At 47.3% G+C, this 23624-nt stretch overlaps 1 protein-coding gene across 8 annotated transcripts in view; it reads left to right on the top strand.

Annotated features, from left to right (window-relative positions):
- LOC308179890 (uncharacterized protein) overlaps positions 1-23624 on the top strand; it is a 140500-nt gene that overhangs the window by 103390 nt on the left and 13486 nt on the right. For 2 of the 8 annotated variants that reach the window (XM_080560703.1, XM_080560705.1), the window contains exons 1-2: positions 10579-10723; positions 10857-10984. The exons of 3 other annotated variants lie outside the window; for them this stretch is intronic. In XM_080560703.1, coding sequence (XP_080416829.1) covers positions 10594-10723; positions 10857-10984 — 258 coding nt within the window. In that variant the 5' untranslated portion in view covers positions 10579-10593. Of the gene's footprint in view, positions 1-10578; positions 10724-10856; positions 11155-23624 lie in introns of those variants that run through there. 3 more of the 8 variants (XM_080560709.1, XM_080560712.1, XM_080560708.1) reach the window with 3 other exon arrangements.

The following is a 23624-nucleotide window of genomic DNA, read 5'->3' as shown; positions in this document are numbered from 1 at the left end:
TGTTATGGAAGTAGAAAAAACTTGGGGAAGGTCTCGTTCCTGACTTATCTAACCACACAGTTCTTGGAGCTTTTGCAGGGAAGGCTTTTTCAAGTTTATTTTTTTTTTTAAATTATTATTATTATTATTTTTTAAGAGTTTGGGAAAAGACAGGTACCTTCTGTGGTTCAGTCTCATTATCTGTTTAATTTCTTTTCCACTAGATAGACCGTCAGGGAAAATCTGACTCAATTTAAGGACAACCATTGATTCACATCCTAAGTTGGAAGGGACCCACAAAGGACCATGGAGTCCACCTCCTGGCTCCGCACGGAACCACTCAAAAACCACCCCCTGTGTCTGAGAGCACTGTCCAAACGCTTCTTGACCTCCAGCAGGCTCAGTGCTATGACCATGTCCCTGGGGAGCCTGTCCCAGTGCCCTACCACCCTCTGGGTGCAGAACCTTTCCCTAACCCCCAGCCTGACCCTCCCCTGCCCCAGCTCCATGCCGTTCCCTCGGCTCCTGTTGCTGTCCCCAGACAGCAGAACTCAGCGCCTGCCCCTTGTGAGGAAATTAAAACGCTAAAGCAAATGAAAGGATTAGTGATTTTGTGTTGGCAAGAAAGTGCTGTGTAAAAATACCATGGTAATCCAAATCGTGCTGCTGCCTTTGGTTTCTGGATTAAAATCTAATCTATTAGCTTGCTATTTAAGAGGAAGTACTTGGACCTGTGCAAATGGGCACCAGCACTATGACGTGTGGAAGCCTTTAGGGAAAGGTGCGGGGGTTGTTTTTTTTGCTTTTTAACCAGGAGTGCATGTCCTGTTGACAGTCGAACCAGGTAAATGCAGTGAGCAGAACTCCTAACCAGGTGCTCTGAAGCCTGTGAGCGGCAGGAGAGGCTCACACAGCAGTGCCCAGCCCCTGGGATGCAGAGGGTGTGGGGCAGCATCTCAGTGCCACCACCCCAGGGTGCGTGACAGTCTCCCCATCTGTATCCTGACGTTTCTGCCCAGACGTTTCCCCTGGTCCTGTGTTTCCTTCTCCAGCTGTCTCTGTTGCTCCAGGCACCCTACCTCTTGGCTCAAGTGCTGTGAGTGTGTGTTTTTGCTTGTTCTCTCCCCACTGCTTCAGGTCTGTAAGCAATGACAGCATGGGGAGTGTTTCTGGGGCACCCCAAGTTTGTTTTTTGGGGATACAGCTGGTCAGGGGATGCAGCCATGCTCTGGTGCTGCCCATTGCATCCTGCATTGTGTCTGGGGACCGGGGTACGTGAACGCTGCGGACAGCCACAGGCATCCAATGGAGCACTGTGAAAGGGGCAGTATCTGCTCCATATTAGTATTAATGACACCTTTGGGTGCTAATCGTTTCTCAGAAAGGCAGTGCCTCCTCTCAGGGTGATGAATGTTGAGCCAGAGGCTGTGATGTCTGAACCAGGCTGAGCTCCGAAGATGTGGGTTACAGATGGTTCCAATTGAGACAAATTTGCTAATGTCTCAATCTATTTCCTTGCTAGCCCCAGGCACTGTAGACATCCTGATCCTCTGCAAAAGGGTGTGCGGATGAGTAAGGAGATCTGTGTGAGACAGCAGAGTACTCAGGCATGGGGTTCCAGGGGCAGAGGGTGCCCTGCAGCTCTGCCATTGCTCCCACTGCCGTCCTGGTGCCACTCATGTGCTGTCTATGGTCGTGGGACTGTGTGTGGCAGCGGAGCTGTGTGTCCAGTTTGCTCTATCTTAGACTGCTTCCGTGAGAAAAGGGACTGGTGTTAGCAACTCCAACTCCTTGTGAATGCACTTTTTTTTTTTTTTTTTTTTTTTTTTTTTTAGATATAAAAACAAGTCAGCCAGTTCAAGTTTGCCCTCTGGGCTTTTCCAGGCTTACGAGACAACCACTAGTGAGCAATGCTTAAAACCAAAATCCTGCGGGTAAGAACACAGTGTTCTCACATGAACACCAGGGTGCTTGGCTGCTAGGAGAGCTGCAGCAAAATGTTAGGTGAAATGCGTATGTAGATCTCACAATAGTCTCTCCAGCCCCACTTTTTCCCCACCTATCTACTAAATGTCTTGGTCACTCAGCAGCTTAGCATCCTTTTTCACCATGTAATGAATATATTCATAATAAACCAGGCTTGCAGTGTTATCCCAGCCTCCCTGCATCTGGCCATCTCTTGCAGCTGTGCCAGCAATTAGCCTAACTATAAATTCTGAGATAAAGGTTTTATGGTATGTGTTTGTACAGCACTTCCACTGTAGGGCAGGGGTTCAGAGTTTAACACCATTGCGCTGTAGGAGTATGCAGTGTATTTAGAAAAACATTATAGGAAATACCGATCTGAAACAGAGATGTTACTCTATATATCCTACAGCAGTGGTGGCTGTGACCATGTGTGGCTCTGCTGATGAGAGTTTATTTGCTCGACTTGGCTTTGCAAGAATTTAGGAAGAAAAAAGTTAATGAAGATCACTGCGTTACTTAGCAGACCAGAATGTTGTTATAGGAAACAACTTCAGTAGTGTGAAGGGACCAAGCTTTGCCTCTGGAAAAAGAGCTAGGAGAGCATTTCCCTGTGTTGCTGGTGACTTGTGATGTGACTGCATGGTGTCAGTGGTGCCTGAGTGCCAAACGCATGTTACTCCTCCTCTAGCAGCTTTGTCCTCCTGCCACCTGCCTGGGTGCAAGGCCATTTGTCTGGGCTTTGAAGCCTCTTCTAAAAGCTCAAATGTGGTGTGATGATCCTAAACAAACGTAACGCGTTTTCAAATAATCAGGCAATAACTTGAAGCAGAAAGTTCTTGAAAGATGCAACTTTACTGCACCAGGATGGGTAATTGTGGACTCTAAATGAATGGCATCTGCAGTACTGCTGGCCTCTACCCAAGAAGCCGATGTCCCCTGCAGCAATAGGGGGCAGAAATGGAAGTTGAGAGACGTGTTGGAGACAGAGTTTCAGCAAGGAAAATACTTCAAATATGGATAAATCTGAAACTCCCTCTGTTCTGAGCAGTGTGTGGCTTCTCCCCCTGCTGTGCTGAGCACTTCATTTTGCACAATGAACTCTTCCCTTTGTTCCTCACTCGTGGGCTCCAGCCTTGGGTGACCACTGCAAGCAGCTCCAGCCATGCAGCTTCTGCCCTGCTCATCTGCCCCAAGCTCTGTGGTTTTCTCCTCTTTCCCCTGGCAAATGTGAAGCTCGTAATTCCAATGTCATTACCTCTTCCTGGTTTTCCATAAAAACAAAACCAATTTCCTGAAATGACAGAGAAGTGGCAGCCGATTATCAGATTCAGCAAGTCAAGTTCTTCTGTGTACATTTGCAGATACTATCACATCAACAGTATTTGTTTACTCTCGCTGCTTTATCACATCAAAACATTGTTTTCCTTTCTGCTTGTATTATTTTAAAACAAACTGGAAGAACAAGCTGTATTTATGCTGAGGTAATCACGTTAACGTTCCGGCTAAGCAAAGGAAGGTGCAGCACGAAGGCTGCTGGCACCTCTCCAGCGTGCTCTGTCTGCTTGGAGCAACTCCTGCAGCTGCTCCTTTACTGCAGGGTTTCTGCGGTGTTGCTGGGACCAGTGATCCTCCAGCTTCTTCAGGAGGCGAGGAACAACGAATCTGTTTGAAACTGGCTTTGCTTGATCTCTTTTGGCTTTGTTTTTTCCCCCAACCCTATAGTGATGATGGGAACCCATCAGAAAAAAGAAAGTGATGTCTGTTTTGCAGTGGTTGGGCCTTACAGCTGTTTGTCTTTGGCAAAACTTCATGCATGTGGCAGACCTAGGCCTGGTTGGCAGCACAGGATTTACAAATCTGCCGGCACCAGCAGGGGGTTGTCCTTGGGGGAGCGCCGCAGCGGGGCCCTGCAGAGGAAGGTCCCCAGCAGTGCAAAGCAGGCAGCCGAGAGCCCGGTGGCTGTGACTTGGGGCTTGCTGAGCCAGGGTCTTTAACTCTTTGCAACAAAACCACTCCAGCTTGTGATCCTCAGCTCTAGATTTGTTCTCGGTGACTGTAAAGGGATTATTTAATGATCACCTGAAGGCAGTGGATTGTGCTACCGTGCTCCTCTGCATCCCTTACTCTGTGGTCTCCAAGTCTTCATGAGTTCATTTACCTTTGCAAGGGGCAGGAAGAGAAGGACTTTGTGCTATTTGTTTCACAGAATGGTGAGGAAAAAGCTGTATTTGTTCCTAAGCAATGTATGAGACTATGAGTCACAGAGAAGGAAGGCCTTTTGCTTTGAAACTATTTCCTGGATATTTTTTTTCCGCTTAGCCTTCTAAAAAAAAAAAATCTTAGTATTTGCAGACAATAATCTGAGCATGAGCATGGAATAGATAACAATCAAACCTGCAGGAAAACCGGATGCGGTCTGACATGAAAGCACATATCCTATTTGTGAATGAAGACAAGGGAAACGGGGACTCTGGGGCTCGGGTTCAGTTCCTGATGGAAATGTGTAAGTTGTTAGTGTTCTGCTGTAGTTTTGTGGTGTGAATTTTGGTGGTTTCTGGGACTGAACAAACTTCAGGGTAGGTTAAATGAACTTTGTCTATAGTTTAGATGTTTCACAACTACTTTTAATTATTTCAGGAGATGCTAGACTACACTGGGAGGCCCGCGGAGACTCTAGGGTGCACTGGGAGGCCTCTGGGTGCAGTGAGGTTCCTGGGAGGCCTCATGGGCATCCTAGAGCTACCTGTGGGGCCTACCTTCTCCTGTTGTGAGTGCCATTTTATGGGAGCCTTAGGTGGAGTGGGTATTGGGTTAGGGTCTTAATTAGGGTTAGGATTTGGAGACAGAGAAAGTGGAGAGTCCTGTTGTGAGTGGGGTTGTGTGAGGGAAGTTGAGGGCTACCAAAAGGCATCCATTGTGAGCACTGTTTCATGGCAGAATTTTGCGAGGTAGGTGTTGGGTCATAATTGGGGTTAAGGTTTGGAGGGGGAGAAAGTGCAATCTTGGGCGATACTGAACTGTGAGCTGCCTGAAGTCGCTCATTTGCCATGTTTTCTCTGAAACTTAAATCTCTTCTGTACAGAACAGTTGGCAAGGCTTTGACTAAAAAATGCTAGCAAGAGTGACAGCAACAAGGAAAATATGTGGTGAGTGAGTGAGTGTCCTGACGGATCTGAGCTGTAGTTTGCCAGCGTCTGACTGCCTTATGGAAGAAAAATATCTCTGCAGATTGAAAGGTTTCAGAAAGGTGAAAGCCACTGTCACAGGATGTTGTGTGAGTCCTCAGAGGGCTGTAGTTATGGCAAACGGAGGAAGTGAAAAAAAAAGTGTGTCCTCAGCAAGAGTCAGGCTTTGGTGTGAAAAGGTCAATTGAGAACATCAGGATAAATAGATCTAAGCCACTTTCTTGTTGGGCACGAAAGAAAAGCTGTGCTCAAACGAGGAAGCCTTTGGTTGCAATAAATGAAGTGTTCCTTCATGTAGCTGTTAATTTTACTTGAGAGGCTAGGGTCTCTCATGAGCCACTGAGCTGTTGCAGTGTGCCTCCCATGCACATGGGAAGAACTAAAGCCTCTCGTGTGTTCTGGTCTCAGTCAGATGGTGGCTCCTCACAGGTTCACCCTTGCTTTTTCTATTCTTCTCCGTGATCCTTTTTGTGCCGTGCCAATGGGATCTGGAGATGGCACCCGGAGCAGGACAGGCTCCTGCAGAGCAAAGGGGTCCTGTGGGAGTTCCAGTGCCCAGCATCAGCCCTGGTCTGTGTCCTCCTCCTCTTCTGTTTGTGTACCAGAAAGGCATCCATCAGCAAGTGGTGGCTTAGTGTCCCTTGCTGGGAAAAGAAAAGCTGTCGGATGGGTCATTTTGGGGTGAGTTAGCTAGAACATTTTGCCTGGAGCTAATGCTTGAGTGAATGAAGGGGCGATTCACCTGGTGTTTGCTGGGGGGGAGGAAAAAGCTCATCTTACAGTGAAACAACTGCCTTGTGCAGCTTCTACACTTCTGCTCAGCCTGAAGTAGGTTGTGCTCTCCACTGTTTCATGCTCTGACAGGTCATGTCAATAAAAATACTGTTTAAATATTTCCTCTGAATGCTTAAAAAAAATTTAAAAACGGCAATCTGTTTGCCAGATCAACTTTTCAAATAAAACACGTATCCTTAATGCAGGTCCTGCATGTGATACTTCAGCCAGATTTAATTAGTTACAATCAAGTCATGAAGAATGAAATTCTTCTTCACTGAACGCATTCCATTTTAACTGCAGAGACTCCTACTTTATCCATGTTATGCACAAACCCAAACTTCTCCGTTGTTTAAGTGTTTCCTTTTATAGTGGTGAAGTTGGGCTTGGATGTGCTTCCCCGTTGTGGTAGCTGTGTTTTCACTGGGTCACGTGTGCACTAATGCTTGGGAGCCTGGGCTAAAAACAGAAAGTAAAAATGCCTGTTTCAGGATGCCTTTCTCTTGGTTAACCACGGCAGAGGGTGAACTTCAAGGAGATAATGTTGTGTGGGGATTTTTCGCTGCCTCTGAGTGCAAGACTTTCTTGACAGATGGTGTAAACCAGCCACTATCAACTAGGAAATGAACCTTACTCATTGCTTGCTTCCTTGTAAACAATGTCCTTATGTTATAGGCATTAAACAAATCAGAGTAGTTTCCCTGACATCGGCACAAGAATCTTGTTTAAAAGTAGATGTAAAGATTAACCTTTCATGGGAGTAAATATCATCTGCCAAAGCTGCTGATGTGAGACGTCCTCAGCCAGTGGTCTTGAAACAGGATGGGAGAAGCAGAAATCTTAGACCTTAAAAACTGCTGTTTATGTGATGCTTTCAATAGTTTTACTTTCAAGTTGATGCTTAAAGGGGGATTGGATTCCCCTTGTTGGGTGGCAGATCGCATTATAGAAGCTCCCTGAGGTCCGTCTGGGGAGCAGCATCTGGCCACACAGCACGTTACCTGGGGACCCACCTCACTTTGGCTCTTCTCTGGTGTGCCCTGTCCAAGAGGCACAGGTGGCCGCAGAGTGGCCTCACAGCCTGCCTGGCATGTGTGGGTAGTCGTGAGCCTTGTAGTACTGTTTGAGTAAGCAGCTGTGCTGGTTCACGCTGGGGGGTGACCTGCTGGTGGCAGCTCCACAAGAGCTGTGGGTTGGAAGGGATCCCACACTGAATGGGACTGTGGTAACTAGCTTGGTTACTTCAGTGGGACCTCAGCTGGAGCACGGTGTCCTGTTTCATGAGTTTGTTCAAGGAAGATCTCCATATTCCAAGTTATTAAGTCATGGCCTTGCTCTAGAGACAGCTCTGTTGGCACAGTTGCATCGCTTATGAAACAAGGGCAATCTTTTGCTGGGATTCCCATCTTTTAGCCTGATGGTACAGAGATCTGCTCTGATGCTTCAGAAACAGTGTTGGCATCTACACGGCTGTTACGAGGTCCTTTTCCATCATGAGCTCATATGTCTCCACAGCTGGAAGGGAGACCCCAACACCAGCTTTGTCATGGTAGGAGAGCTGAGGGGGTGTGTGGCACAGAGCACACCCCAGAGGGAAAACCTGGTGCAAAAGGAGTTTCTTCTTGGATTTTCTGCCTGGCCTGGAATGATGGGTCTGAGCTGCCATGAGCCTTCTTGCAGACAGTAACTGTATTGGAGAGGACGTGCGAGTGCCTTGTAGTGTCAGAGGAGGCAGTATGGTGCCCTCCACCTGCCTGCCCGGGCTGGTGAATGCAACAGCCATCAAGGGGCTTGGGTTGCTGCAGGATGGACGGCTCCTATCTTCTCAGTGAATGGTAAAGTGCTAAATACCCAAACTAGTGATTAAACAACCCTTTTAGAGAGAAAAGAAGTTAAAATTCTCCAGATCTCTGGTACCAGTGCATTCTATTCAGAAGGGGAAGCAGAAAAGGCCCACTTGTGTCAAAGGTTGCCTGTGTGTATTGTTAAATCTGTGTCTATTTATCCTCTGGAATGTGTATGTGGAGAGGGAGATGTTAGCTGGTTCTCCCTTACTTGAGGGAAGCAGTGATCGGGGAAACATGGGAACTCCTTGGGTCGCTGGACTCCAGCACAATACCAGAGGTCAAGGAAGTAGCCCAAAATCCCCTGTCTTATGTTCCAGGGCTGAAGTAACTTCCTCCAAGATCGAAATCCACATCACATATATCCAATTCTTATAAACGGCCAAATGAGTAGCAATGGTCAGATGTGGAGCATGAGTCATACAAGGAAAAACAAGGGCTCAGAGACAACAGGCAGAGTGCTGTGGCTGTTTCCTTTGCTTTGTTATTTGAGGAGTGCTGCCAGCTATCACACAGAGACATAGATTGATCCCTATCTATTGGCAAAGGTTTTACTTGCAACATTTGTAACCTTTGTGTTTCTCTTATTCCCTGGGCCATACCTAGGTTTAAGCTTTTCAGAAGGCACACGGGATGAGGCACCCTGAGATGCAGAGGATTATGTTAGTAAGGTCATTGCCTTTTAAGTATTCAGTTGCCTTCTGTAGTTTAGAGCAAATATACAGTTGTTTTTATTTGCATGAGTGGTATTGTTATGCAATTCTTCCATTTTAGGCTTGATGAAAAATGTCCAAAGATGCAGAATCTGCTTTTTATCAATGCAAACACAAACAAGACTGCCTGGTGTCAGAAGGTGGCTGGGTAGGTTACAAAATCCTTGTCCAGCATGCAGACGTTTTACAGCAAGCTGTGGCACTCCGTAGCCATCTCAGGGGTGACTTTCTCGGGCAGAGGATGCTCTGTGCCCCCTCTGAAGCCGAGAGGTGCTTGTGCTTTTGCAGAGGGTAGACCAGACCACGGAAAGGGGAGGTTGCTCCAGGTCGTGCTGTGTGTCCACCTGGGAGTTGGAGTTATTTGGTGGTCTCGGCTTTTAAGCTTGCAGGCTTGTCATGTGGCATAAGTTTGCTTATTGGCAGTGTATTCGTGTTTTGAACTTGTGCATTTCCAGGCTGCCAGCCCCCCCACCCTCTGATAAATGTTTCCAAGGGAATGCATTACTGTTGTCTGTTCGGGCTGAGAACAAAAACCAAGACCTGCGGCCAGGGCTTGCATTGCCAGGCTTGGATCAGAGTGGAGTTGTGGCTGCACTTCTGTCCTCCCAGTCATGCTTTTCATCTCCTGTAAAATTAACTGGGGATTTTCACAGTGGTATAAAGCAGATTTTGCTCTGCTCAAGCATTTCCCCTCACAGAAGGGAAATCGTTGTCTGCTGCTCCAGCCAGTGCCGTGCTTGGCAGGGCAGGATGCCACACTGACAAGCAGTGCTTTTAGCCAGGTGAATGAAACCTCGTGTGCTGAGGCAGGAAAAGATTGCACTGCTATTTTTCTTGGACCTGCAAACCTGGAGAAACCTTGTCTCCTACGGATACCGTGTGATGTGTTTAAAAGAAAATATAAACTCTGAAGTTGGGCTATCAATCAGCCCATGCTGGAGGTGCTTTCAGTTGTGGTCCAAAATGTGTGATAGGAGAATGAAAAATGCTCCCTTCGCTGCTTGTGTGTGCCGTCACCATGTCAGCAGTCCTTAGGAGCCATAGTACCTCAAGGCAGGAATATACTTGTATTTAGATCTCTCTTCATGTTAGTTAGCTGGGACTCAATGTAATTCTGGCTGTAACTCCCAGATCCACTGTGCCTTGCGCTGGCAGTGCCCCCAGTCTGCACAGACAGAATTGACAGCGATGGCTGCGTTACGTGGGCCAGCTAGGGAGGCTCTGATCTGGGATATCTGCATTGAGACTTACAGGGAATTCCCCTGGGCTGTCCTGCCAGTGCCTGCACACAGCCGTGTCGCTGTGCTGCAGCCACACTGTGCTTTGCTAAGCTTTATCTACCTGTCATAGTGCCAAATGCAACGTCAAAGAAAAGGACTTGGAAAAGCAAACACTAGGTCAAGTATTGCCAGAAGGTCAAGAGCTGTGATTCTTCCCCTCAATTTAGTGTTGGTGTGGCTGTACCTGGAGTGCTGTGTCCAGTTCTGGGACCCCAGAACAAGGCAGACTGGGCATACTGGAGAGAGTCCAACAGAAGGGTGCCAGGATGCTGAAGGGCCTGGAGCAGCTCTGCTGCGAGGAGAGGCAGGGATGGCTGGGGCAGCTTATTGATGGGGGATCTCATCGATGTCTATGAATACCTGAGGAGAGGGTGCAGAGAAGACAGAGCCAGGCTCTTTTTGGTGGTGCCCAGGGACAGGACGAGAGGCACTGGGTGCCACCTGGAGCACAGGGGCTCCCTCACAACACCAGGAACGCTCCTGTGCTGCTGGGCAGGTGCTGGAGCCCTGGCACAGGCTGCCCCGAGAGGTGCTGAGTGCTCCTCCTTGGGGATCTCCCAACGCCGCCTGCACATGGTGCTGGGTGGCCCTGCTGGGGCAGGGCTTGGGCCAGGTAGACCCAGAGGTCCCTGCCAACCTCAACCGTTCTGTGAAGCCCCAAATTTGCTGATATCCATGGTAATCCCCTGCTGGCATCCACTGCACTAATCCCGGGGTGGAGACTGGATGCTAAGCCTGCAGCAAAGAATGCTAAATAGGTTTTAATTCAGATTGGCTTAACGCTTTTTTTCAGTTGTCTACCCAATCAGCCTGCTTTTCCTCACTTCTGCTAATGAGTACAAACACAAACATGCTGTACAATCAAGTAGTGCCATGTAGTGGATGCTTGGGTACACAAGCTCTCCCTTCCAGAGCAGCACGTATCACATCCAGCTGTGGGGCAGTTGTAAAGCAAATCGAGCAACACTGGAACTTTGCCGGTACGTTTCCGAATGCAATTGATAGGTGAAGGGGGGTGCAGCCAGCTGCCAACATTCCTCAGCAGTGACTTTTCACAGAACTGCTCCAGTAAAACCTATTTGTTTTTTTTTTGTTGTTTGTTTGTTTTAATAGCGTACAAGACGCAGCAGAGCAAGATTAATTTTTTCTCTTGGCAAACAAAGAAAGAGAGGGCACATGGAAGTCATACAGCCGCAAGCAAGAGCAAGGCTGGGTGCAGAGATGAGCTCCATGAACCGAAGGTGGGCAGTGAGCAGCCCCCAGGTGCAGGTGCTCTCAGCCGCTCTGTGCGGTTCTGATACCCGTGTCCTGATGTGATGCTGCTGCGGGATGGGGACAGAGCGCTGTCGGTTCCACCTCTGCTGTCTGGTCTCGGGCTGTGAGCTTTTGGGACTTCCAGCTCAAGGATGAGGTACTGGGGCTGGGGTACGCACATTTGGCTGATGCACTGGTTGGGGCGGGCAGGCTGTCTGTCTGTGAGTCTGTCTGTGAGTCTGTCTGTGCAAAGAGACGGGACAGCTCTCCTGGGAGCTGCGTGTGTAAATCCTGGCAGGTTTGGTGGCTGTAGGGTGAATCTGGAAGTAAGTGGTGCTGGTTTTAAAGAGCACTAAAAAAATAAAGTAGAAAAGTTTGGTGCAATGCATCTAGGGTTTTTCGAGAGGATGGTGGCCTGGACTAAAGCTAACAGTAGGGGAAAAAAGAAACTAGGTGTAAGAAGGTACTGAAGAGAGATGTTAATTCAACCTTGTGCATGAGATTATACCATGGGTCTTAGCCAGGGCCAGCATGCCTGCCAAAGAAAAGAGAGGAATTGTTGTTGTTTTATTTTAATTTAGAGGAAATAACTCTAATTCAATGTTCTGAGCCTGGAACGTGTGTATAACAATAGACAAATCACCAAGTGTTTGAAGTGCTTTTCTAATAGAGTAGTTGTAGCCCTGAACTGGGACTGTAAAAGCAAACTAAATTATCCATAGATGCTCCGAAAGGGCAGCAGTTGTTTTGCAGCACTGTGATTAAACTGAAGCCTGATCGTGTATGTGTGATAGCTGCTTAAAAAATACCCGAAGCTAGCTTTCCAAGAAGCATGCCTTATTCCCAGAGTACAACTTGTAAACACAATTACCTTGTTCAGACCTTCTGGTTTATGGGTCAGGTGACGGAAAGAGGCACAAGGTGCACACAAACATGTCACAGCTTTCTGTCCTGGGCTAAAAGTGGACTGTGGACCGGGAGGAGACATCACTCCCTGGCGTGCAGAGCTCGTGTCAGTGCCAAGCTGAGGCTGCCATGGGCGCCCCTGCACCACACAGGGGTGGTGAGTGTGGAGTAATTGCCTAAAGTAACTAGGAAAATTACACGAGACAGCACAAACTCTGCGCATAACACCTGCTCAACACAGGGTTAAATTCACAGGAATCAATGATGTGGAAAAAGAATGCCCCAATGCAAAAATTTCCCTCTGGCTGGTAGAGGAACAAAAATTAACCAGGGCAGGAGTATTAGTAGGTGCTGCATATACTAATATTTTAGGATTTGACATACTACATGGGCAAACGTAGAAACTCCCAGATGGTACTGTGTGGAGTTTGGTGACACATCAAAGGGATTCAGGCATAGTGAAACTGAGTCTGTTACAAACATCCATGACCTTACACCCCTATAAAATCACTCATGTTCGGAAATATCTGTTGCCAGCAGCAGCACTTATGGGGATTGACGGGGTGGTAACATAATCAGAATAGAGAGGCATTATTAAAAGGACTCATTCACCTTATAGTTCACCAGTATGGCTGGTAAAGAAACCAAACAGGCAATGGCGTTCTACGGGGGATTACAGACAGTTAACTGGTAACACCACACCGTTGCCTTCTGCAGTTCCAAACATGGCAGAGATAGTGAAAGCCTTCTGTGCGTCTACCGCTACAATCACCCCAAAGGTTTGTTATAAACCAGAAGAACATCCTACAGGATTTTACACTGGACAACCTGTGCTAGTGAAGATGCCTCACATTGGAACAGTAGCAATGGTACTAACTAGTCCCAAATATCCCTACGCATGGGAAGTCAAAGATTGTTATTTCACCCTCTTTCTAACCCTGCAGGCTGAATACAACCGAGCATATTTTATTTCCTTTTTAAATTTCCTTTGGTTAGTGTGGTTACATGGATGTTCTCTGAAATTCTCTGAAACAATCTTGGCACAAGTTATGGGATGCAACTGGGTTATTTGGAACAGGATTAGGTATACTAAATAACATTGATGCTGATGTCCTAATGAGTAGAATAACTGCTACTACGGATGACGTAAGGAAATTGGAAAGACCGATAAAATCATTCTTATTGGCCTTAGGAGCAAGTCAATGGCTTCTATCAGACATTTTACCCTATGGGGAACAAACTGAAGAAAATGATCATCAATTAATTTTAAACGCATGAGAACCTATGGTGATTCTATAGTCATAGATAATACTACAGAAGATACCAGTAATCACTCTAATGTTTATGTTTGTAATTTTACCAAAATTCGAGGATGTGATTTAGTTGCTCAGCTTCTGTCACTTCTTATCAACTTATTACATCCATGGCTTCATGATCTGCCGCCTACTCCTATTGGAATGAACCTTACCTTGGTGAAGAAATTACTGTGACATGAAGACTTGAAGCGGCTGATGAAACAAGTTCGAGAAAATGGACAAAAGACTCTGCTGTCCATCATGGTGTAGAAGAAATACATCGAGTGATGGAAAGAGTAAAGAAAGATGATAAACACTGTTGGTGGGATAGTTTGTTTGGATGGTCGCCAGCTGCCACAGGAATCTTCAGCAAGGTGCTTCACCCTGTTGTTTTGTTAATACTCGCTCTATTGTACTTTATGCTAACAATTAGTTTGTATGTTAAAATCCGGATTATAATGAAACGTTCAGTATCCCTACACAATATACATAGACTCGATAATCCTCATCCCGAGAATGTATAATGAATCCATGGCTCCATACACACCCTAACGTGACAGTGAGGGACCAGGAAAGGTCCTTGCATGTGCCAAAAGCTATTGTCAGGTCAGGGGTTATGGCTCTGTGGAGCTACACAGGCAGAGAGGGGAAGGAGTGGGGTCAAACACCCTGTAGGTCTCTGGCCTGTTGTAACCTTATAATGCACTGGTCGGTAACTAAAATGAATGTTTATAGTTTTTGCCCCTCCCTTCCCCCCCAAAACCAAACTGAGATAGAAAGAAAGAAATGGGTATTATCCACATCCCTAAACCTGTGCTCATAGGCTTTGAAGTCTTCCTCCCCTCGTTCTCCTGATGCCAGCAGCAGCACCTTTTACCATAAAGGGCTCGTTTTATTGGCAAGTCACATTGCATCTTATCATCATTAAGCAAGAAGTAAAGATCAAAACAAAAACCATAATCAAACAAACCTACTAGTGAAATAAGAGGACAGACAGGTCTGAAAGCTCTCCTTATCAGCAGTGGGGCTTTCCCCCCTAACAGCTCCTGATAAGGAAAGAAATGGGCAGCTGCAGCAGGATGCAGCAAACAGGGCAGAAACGTGCTGTATTGGCATGGGGATGATGCTCTGGCACAGTTGCTAGCCCCCAAATCTTGCTCTTTCCAGTGAGGTAAGCCATCTGAACAGTAGTAGCTGAATTGCTGTTCTCCACAGAAAGGTGCATGGTGAAGCTTTGAAGTGCTGGAAGTGGTGCTTTCTAAGCAGCTATAAAGCGGAGCAGTTCAGTGGTTTTGCTTGAATCTGCTTCCTGACAATGGAGGGATGTCCATGAAAGCAAAAAGAGCAGTTCCCTGGGGGAAAAACAACAGGGGAGAGAGATGCACAGATTTTGTCTTGTTTCCTAAACACCTGGAGTCCCTAGGGGAAGGATGCCCGCAGCTCTCCCCCTTAGGTGCCCGCTGGTGGGTGCAGGCACCTCTCCTGCTGTGCATGAGGCTCCGCGAGCACCAGTGCGTTGGAGCAGCAGCTGCCTGGGGGCAAAGCAGAGCTCTTGCCTTCGTGCCGTGATGCCAAAGGGAAATGAGGGAAGTGGGTTGATGTGGCACACAGAAACCAGAAGGCCGGTACGATCATTAACAAGAAGGTTGTATTGGCCATGTGTCAGGAACTTAAAACCCAGAGTTCTCTTCGTAGTTAAAGGAGATGCGAGGAGGACCATCAGGGAATGGCGCCTTGTTTATTTGCTTAGACATGAGTTTCCTTGCTGTGCCGTTGAGCTGCTTGCAGACTCTTGGCTGTGGTTTTCTGGCGCTGCATTTGAAAGCTCTGAAACCTCTTATCTGGAAGTAGCAGTTGGTGCCTGTAGCCACCACAGAGAGCTTTGTCCCACGGAAAGGAAGACCTTGTCGGTGGAGTTTTATCAACCAGGCTTAATACTACAAATCCTTCCTCAGAGGTTGCCTTTATTTCTCTTTTCAGTTTTGATTTCACAGTCGTTACAGGTGTGCTTCAAAGGGGCAAGCCTGAATTTCAGTAATCACCCAACAATATCCTTAGTCCTATAGCCAGGCAGACGAGATTGGAGCAGTGTCTGTGCCCTGCTCCAGGGACCCTAATATTCCTTCCTTCTTCATTTTCTTCTTTTTAGTCTGTGAAAAGCTGTGCTTTTCGGTGCGTGTAAAAATCTGTACTGAAGGAAAAGTAACTCATGCATTTTGGCTGATGGTCTCAGAAATTTGATTTCTCAGGAGACGAGATTTCCTGATGTCCTACTGTAGAAAGATAGGTAGCAGCTTAGCCCTAGTAGCTACAATTAATGGAACCTTAGGCCATGGGAACTTACTTTTAACCTTTTGGTTTTAAGCAGAGAAACTGTAACCCAGCCCCAGTTGAAACTAGAATACAAGGGAGTAGGAACAAAACTTTTACTTAAAAGTTTCCTAATCCTGAGATAAGAGGAAAAGACAAGTCACATATGCAAAGAATTGCCTGGAGACAGAAGGAGACCAGCCAGGAGAAGATGAAGCCCCAGGCCCAGAAATGCAGCTGGACAACATAGACGGCGTGCACCAGGGATGTGGAGGAGGGAGGACTGTAAACTGGAAGGCTATCGGAAAATCAGGGTTGCTCCTTGGAGGCACCTAGCTTGAGCTGTAGCTGTAACTTAACTCAGCTGTAACTTAACTCTGTAGAAGACTTTTTGCTGGCTTATTAACATTGAGGAAACCTAGACTCAAACCCTCTTATGGTGATTGGCTTGCATAATTTCCATAACACCTACTTAGCAATGGAAAAAAATGAAGAGTTAGGGTCACCATTTTGTTTTTTTCAGGGAGAAATCAAAGTAACCATGAACCAAACCCTGGATTTTAATTGCAGTTTCTTTTCTTTAGTCCTTGGTCTCTACAGTTAAAGGGAAATTTTAATAGCTAGTTTTGATATTAAGCAGTAATAATTGTGCTAAATTCTTTCAGTTTCCTTTTAAAGAACACTTTGGATTTTGTTTTAATTTATTGACTGGCTGTGGCCAAACTGTTTTATCTACAATGTTGGCTGTGAGTGTGCTTATAACACTTGAAACATCTTAGATCTGAGCTCCCTTTCTTTTCTGATATCTGAGATGCTTTTGGATATTACTTGTGCTATGTGTCTTTGATCAAAACCTCCCTTGGTGTTTGGTGCACGGTGTCTGTCTTGAAAACCCAACAAACTGTGTCTAGGTTAAAGGTTCACAGTTGCAGATGTGGTTCCTGTTTGGCACCATCTGGGAACTTGGTGCTCTTCTAGAAAACAATCTGCCTTTTGGAGGAAGCTCAGCTGTGCATGTGACAGGGCCTTTAGACACTGATGTAAACTCTGGAGTTGACAGCATTCATTTCTTCCAACAGATGAGGTCACACTTCATCTGGGAATTTTCCAAATGCTGCTCTAAGCCAGTACAGACAAGGTTCAGCTCTGGAGAGCTGCTTTTTTCAGACTTTTTCTCTCCCCAGATATGACAACATCACTGTTTCAACCCGATTCAGCCAATGTCTGCAGCTCTACACAGACTGACAGTGAAATAAAGCAGAAACACAAGCAGTGTGAGAGCATGGTGTATGTGGTGTATAGGTAGAGCCACTTTTATGCAGGCTTCAAAATAATTCTCCCATCGCTTCCCTTAAACAAAATGCCAGTTGTAACAGAAACTGCCTGATGCTAGGGAAGGCAAAAATCACAGTTGCGTCATTCTGCAGTGGATCTGAATGCTGTAGAAGGTATGACCAGGTCTGTGAAAAATGTGAACATTTCCCAGGCTGCCACCAGCCACTGCAGTTTCCCTAGGGCTTTTGGTAGAGGGGACCTTTTGCAGGTGGGTGACAGTGATTTGGCTGCTTCTCTGCATGGCTCTGTGTGTGCTGGCCTTGGTGCGAGCTGCTGGCAGTGGTGGATGCTGCTCAGCATGCCATGAAATGGCCCAGCCTGGCAAGCAAACACTGGCTTGGTCCTCGCTCCCTCATGATGTTCAAGGTTGCTTTGATTTGTGCCTTTTATCAGCTTTCAGATATTAGGTAATTTTGCTGTAGAAAGTTCAACAGTACTAAGATGAAGCAGGACACAGAGGGAAAGGTGGGGAATCTGTGTTTCCAGAGGAGGCTCAGCAGCTGGCTACAGTGGTGTTGTACTCATCACACGCTCCAGAAAGGGCCCCCTCAGCCATCTGGCTCTTGTGCAGCACCCACTCTGCCCTGCTGACTCCTCCAGCTCCCTGCAGTGTCCTGGAGCAGGAGGCATTGCACCATTTCTGGCTTTGTTCACAGCACTTTGGTACAAAAATCACAGATCTGGTGAAAACCCCGTGTCCTGTCAGGGGGGTCCTGGTCAACAGCAGGTTGGCCATGAGGCAGCAATGTATCCTCGTGGCCAAGTGGGCCGATGGCATCCTGGGGTGCATTTAAAAGAGCGTGGCCAGCAGGCTGATGGAGGTGATCCTTCCCCTCTGCTCTGCCCTGGTGAGGCTACATCTGGAATACTGTGTCCAGCTGTGGGCTCCTCAGTTAAAAAAGGATCTTCTAGAGAGAGTCCAAAGGAGGGCCGCAAAGATGTTTAAGGGCCTGCAGCATCTCTAGCATGAGGAGGGGCTGAGAGACCTGGGTCTGATCAGCATGGGGAAGACTGAGATGTGTGATCTGATCAATGTTTATAAAGATCTAAAGTGCAGGAGGCAAATGGATGGGGCCAGGCTCTTTTCAATGTCATGCAGTGATAGGACAAGGGGCAATGGCCAAAAACTGGAACACAGGAAGTTCCACGCAAACACGCATAAGAAATTCATTACCGTGAGGGTCACAGAGCGCTGACACAGGCTCCCAGGAAGGTGGTGAATTCTCCTTCTCTGTAGATATTCAGGACCTGCCTGGATGCTTTCCTGCTCAACCTACTGTAGGGAACCTGCTTTTAGCAGGAGGGTTGGACTTGATGATCTCCAGAGGTCCCTTCTAACCCCTACGATTCTGTGATCCTGTGCTGGGCTGGTGTGCAGCTTTCTGGCATTGCCGCTAGCTGGGAGCTAGTGAGGCTGCAACTCTGTTACTGACCATAGCCTTGACATCAGGGAAGTCAAGGATCAAAATTACTGCTGTAATCTCTCTGTGAGGCTTCCCCGTCCACGGAATTAAAAGGAAATCTCTCCTCCCTTTTGCCCTTGTTCCATCTTCTCTACTTCAAGGGCAGCACCTTTGGGGTAGAGCTTGTCTCACGGGGTGTTTGACCAAGGGGCTCTCATTTTCTGCCAAGCCCTCCAAGCACTGATGTTGCATAAACACTGAATGATATTGCAGGTGTGAGATGCTGAATTGGAGAGTGAATTGGTGATATATAAACCTCAGGGAACTGCATTCGGTGAATTCTTACTCGGTTGTCTACCTGGTGAAGAATCAACTGTGATATTTCTTTCTCAAAGCAGTGGACTCCTGTGAGGGATGAATTCTGGCCTTTTAAGAAAATTTTAAATATATATGGAGACTTTAAAACCTAACAGCTGTTTGAACCTCATGATGTGGTTCTTATGCTGACCTACAAAAGCTCTTTCTGCTAGCAGTATTTTGAGTAGTTGCATTGGTTTCTGTTGCAGTAAGTCACCACTGCCAAGAGATATTTGTGGCTGCTGTTTTTCATTGTAATATCTCTTACACTTCTCCTGAACAAAATTTATTGTGTACGCTAAATTTTGTAAGGCAGTGTCACCAGAAAAAGCTTTTTTTTTTCCTTGTGTTCACAGCAGATATGTCGAAGCCTGGATGGGTGAATTACTTTAGCAATAACAATCACTTTTATGATACTACGTAGATTGTCATAAACAATTATGGTTCTCGTTTTATATTTCAGCCGTAAATGATTTCGTGAGCTATTTTCCTGATGTGTCAGGTTAGCAGGCCAGCCTATTGCACATATGAAAGAGGAAGTTTTGTCAGAAAGTAAGATTTGGAAAGCAAAACCTGTGGCAAAACACACTGGGATCAATGACGTAATGATACAGTGACTGTCAATGGACAGGTCTGGGATAGATCCCTGGTCTTTATTATTACCCTCCCAGCTTCCCAGAACATAGAATCATAGAATCATTCAGGTTGGAAAACACCTCTAAGATCATCTAGTCAAACCTTTAACCTGATAATGAAATAAGATATGTAAACAAACATCACATGAAAAAAGATAGGTTAAAAAAGCAGATAGAAAGTTCTCTTATGGGACAAAGAACAGAAGCCCTAAACACTACTTGTAGTCATGCCTCAGAGAAAGTCTAGCTTTCTCTGTATTCATAGTATTTTATTTTCATCTCCTGTCCACTTCTGACATTGAGTTCCTGGGTAAGGTTCTGGCCAAGGTTAATGGGGTCAGGGTGGATCAAAGAAAGCAGAAAGTTGCTTGGCCATAGGAGAAGGTTCAAGGTGGAGGATTTCTGGAAGTCAAAATAAAGCCTGATTCAATAGTAGAGTTTCTAGTATCACTGCTGTATACATAAGGACCCTAATGGTGGTGACAGCAGTAAAGCAGAATTCAAATGTCTGTCCCTCACTCATTGGCTTGTTTGCCTGCATGTTGGTTGGACTTTGAGGACAAAACTGTGGCAGGGATTGAAAATTTTGCCTTAAGTGGAAATTGGTGCATATGCAGGAGTAGGCTGATGTTCAGCTCTTACTTTGTACTCCATGGTTTTATATATGTTTTAGCAGATTAATGTCACGTTACAACCTTATTTGCAGAAGATCTTGCATTGCTAACATAAGATAAGGCATGGCAGCCCACAGAAAACCATTCATTTCTAAAGCATCTTTCAGCATAAATAAAAGGAGGAGAATTTCATTACTGAGGACAGACATTAAAATATTTTTCCTGTTTATCAGGTACTGAATTTATAGTTAAAGGTTGCAGTGCTAGCCTACATCTGTAAGAGGCTGAGTGGCAGGATGGACATTATGAGAATAAACAGTTCTCAGAGCAGTTCTTGGATACTGAAGTTCTTTGCCTGTTCCTGGAATTATAGTATAGGCAACGTATGTTTTCCCTAGATTCTGTTTTGTGCTTGTAGAAGGTATTATCAATGGTTTGTCCTTCACAGAATCACAGAATGGCCAAGTTTGGAAGGGACCTCGGAAGATCATCTAGTCCAACCCTCCTCCCCCCCTCCCCCCGAGCAGGATCACCTAGAGCACCTTGTGCAGGATGGCGTCCAGGTGGGTTTTGAATATCTCCAGGGAAGGAGACTCCACAACCTTTCTGGGCAACCTGTTCCAGTGCTTTGTCACCCTCATGGTAAAGAAATGCCTTGTCATATTCAGCTGGAACCTCCTGTGCTTCAGTTTTTGCCCGTTGCCTCTCATCCTCTCACTGGGCACAACTGAAAAGAGACCGGCTCCATCCTCTTGACATCCTCCCCTCAGATATTTACACACATTGATGAGGTCTCTCGTCAGTCTTTTCTTTTCCAGTCTTCTCTTTTTTCTTTAACTTCAAAAGTAACTTATTTTCTGTGAGAAAAAAAAATAATAATGATGTGGGGCAAAAGAAAAGTAAATTTTTGAGTCAGTTTCTCAGAATATTGATATATTTTGGACTGACAGCATGCACTGGAACTTGAGTCATAAACTATTTGAACTAGCTGGTTTCACAGGAAGAGTTTGGTCCTGCCAGCACTTCCCCACACCACTCAGTCATCCAGAAGAACAGAACAATCGACCGCTGCATTGCTTGGCTGTAACTTGCTCCCTTGTGCTGCTATTTGCAGCTGTCACACTTAGGAGCTGGCAAAAATGGGAGGTTTGGAAATAACCATGATGTTTATGTTAAAAATAAAAAAATAAAGTCTTGTCCAGCAAGGAAAAGGGTTTGTTCACCCTGAGTGCCTCTCAGTAGAGATGCTCAGGACTGCTTGTTGGAGCAGCAGAAGGAATGAGCTCCAAAGTGCTCTCTGCACTGCACTGGCCAGTGCACACTTCCAGGGAGAGTCCGTGAGGTTGTATCTGAGACAGGCACCAGGGTGCAACAGTGCACATGGCTGAAAACTCATTCTTGGTGGGAAATGTAAGGGGATTCATCTCAGACGTAGGGGGTGGCAGCGTGCTTTTCCTGCCCTTGTTTTTTCTGTCACTTGAGACCACTTGCAACCAGGAAACAGGATCAGACGGTGATGTAGCAGAGAAAAGGGGTCAGGGCAGGATTCACGGGGGCCATAAGGGCCCTCATCTCCTAATGGAGGAGCTGTATGCTGCAGTACGCGGGACCGAGGCCATGTGTGTCAAAAGCAGCAGCTCGGACTTGGGCCAGCTCTACTTGTTTGCGTTGGGTTTGTGTGACAACGGCTTGGTAGCAGGGGCGGCCTCTGTAAGCAGAGCCCAGCAGCTGCCCTGTGTCAGATCAGAGCCAGCTGATCAGAGCTCCAGACAGCTCCAAAAGGGACCCGCTGCTGGCCAGGGCCAAGCCAGTGAGCAGTGTTAGCTCTGTGAGAGCAGATTTACGGAAGGGGGACAAAACCTGCTGCATAGCAGCTGGGAGAGGAGTGAGAACCAGCCCTGCAGCCCCCAGGGTCAGTGCAGCAGGAGGCAGGAGGTGCTCCAGGCACACAGCAGCAGTTCCCCTGCGGCCTGTGGAGAGGCCCCTGGTGGAGCAGGCTGTCCCCCTGCAGCCCATGGGTCCCACACGGAGCAGATCTCCACGCTGCAGCCCGTGGAGGAGCCCCCGGTGGAGCAGGTGGCTGTGGCCTGGAGGAGGCTGCGGCCCATGGAGAGCCCCCGCAGGAGCAGGCCCCGGGCCGGAGCTGCAGCCCGTGGAGAGGAGCCCACGCAGGAGCAGGGGGTCTGGGGGGAGCTGCTGCCCGTGGGGGACCTATGCTGGAGCAGTTTGCTCCTGGGGAATGGACCCTGTGGTATGGAGCCATACGGCCCATATGGGAGCAGTTCTTGAAGAGCTGCTGCCTGTGGGCAGCCCCCGCAGGATCAGTTTGGGAAGGACGGCATCCCGTGGGAGGGACCCCACGTGGAGCAGGGGCAGAGGGAGGATGAAGGAGCGGCAGTGAGAAAACATTATGGACCGACCGCAGCCCCCATTCCCCGTTCCCCTGTGCCATTCAGCGTGAGGAGGGAGAAGAGAGTGGACCAGGCAAAGGTGTAGTTTTTGTTTGCTTTTAGATTCTCGCTGCTCTTATCTGTTAGTAATAAGCATAGGGAGATTAATGTAACTTATTGCTTTGTCTGTTTTGCCCATGACGATAATTGTTGAGTGATATTCCTGTCCTTATCTCAAAGGCTCCCCCGAGCCCTCCCCCGCTGGGGAGGGAGAGTGAGAGTGCAATCAGGTGGAGTTCAGCTCCCCAGCAGGGTAAAACCTCCACACCACTCCCACTGGTGGCGATGAGCCAGGGTTGTCCTGTCCCTTGCAGACGTTTCAAAGTACAACTGGTGCCATACAGTCACTGAGAACCTCACACACAGGTTTGCTTTTAGTTTCTCTATCAACTGAATTGACATCGACAGTTGCCCTGACAGAGGCATGTTTTTCTTCCATAGAGGCACGCTGTTTTCCAGTGGTAAGTTCCAGGTTGTCTCAGGTGGCAGGGAGAGGTGCAACAGGTGAGGGGTTGTTTGAGGTGGACTGAGCAGCCCAAACCTGCCAGCAGCAGCCTGTGAGTGCTAGAAACCTCTTCCGCCAGAGGTCCTGAGGGAGCTCCAACCACCCCCATAGTGCTTGTATGCCTGGTCCCACCCCAAAGCACTCGTGCTCGAATCTGGAGCCTTTCCCGTGGGGCTGTGCCCTGACCAGGGGCTGGGCAGAGAAGGTGCTCAGCCCCATGGCCAGGGGCCAGGAACAGGTTGTGCTGTCTGTCCAGGCTGTGGCAGGAGCACTGGGATTTAGAGCACAGGTCACCTCCTGCTGCTCCCAGGCTTGGTTGATCTCACTTTCTCTGAAATGTTTTTGACACAAAGTGGTTCTGAGAAAGTAGAGAACGACAAGCTCTTCTGTGTATCCTGAGCTTAGAAAGAGCAAAACTGTGATGATTTGATTGTTCATTGTGAAAATTGACTTGAAAGGCAACCAAAACCACTTCCTCTTCTTGTCCAAGCCTGCTTATAGGGATGTTTGGGCAAAGGCACAAGAGCGACCCTCCCTGCAGCCACTTGCTCCAGTCTCAAGCCATGGGGATCAGAAGACTTCTCAGGAGGAGGCGGGGGGGGATTGGTCTCTCTCTGGCTGTACTCTGGCTTTGAGATGAGGAGGCTCCACGGACCGAGGTGTCCTGAGAGGTGCTGCGTACCATTTAATACAGCGCAACTCTTTTGTCTCAGCCACCTATGTTGGCCCAGCAGTGGGCTTTGGCTGTCAATTCCCATATCGGCTCCATGGGGTTCTCCTCGCGTGCTGTCATGTGTCACACCTTTTACTTGACTTT

Source organism: Anser brachyrhynchus (genome assembly GCF_964034855.1).
Source record: "Anser brachyrhynchus genome assembly, chromosome: 18".
Lineage (NCBI taxonomy): Eukaryota > Metazoa > Chordata > Aves > Anseriformes > Anatidae > Anser > Anser brachyrhynchus.
This window is presented reverse-complemented; position numbering and strand designations above follow the sequence as displayed.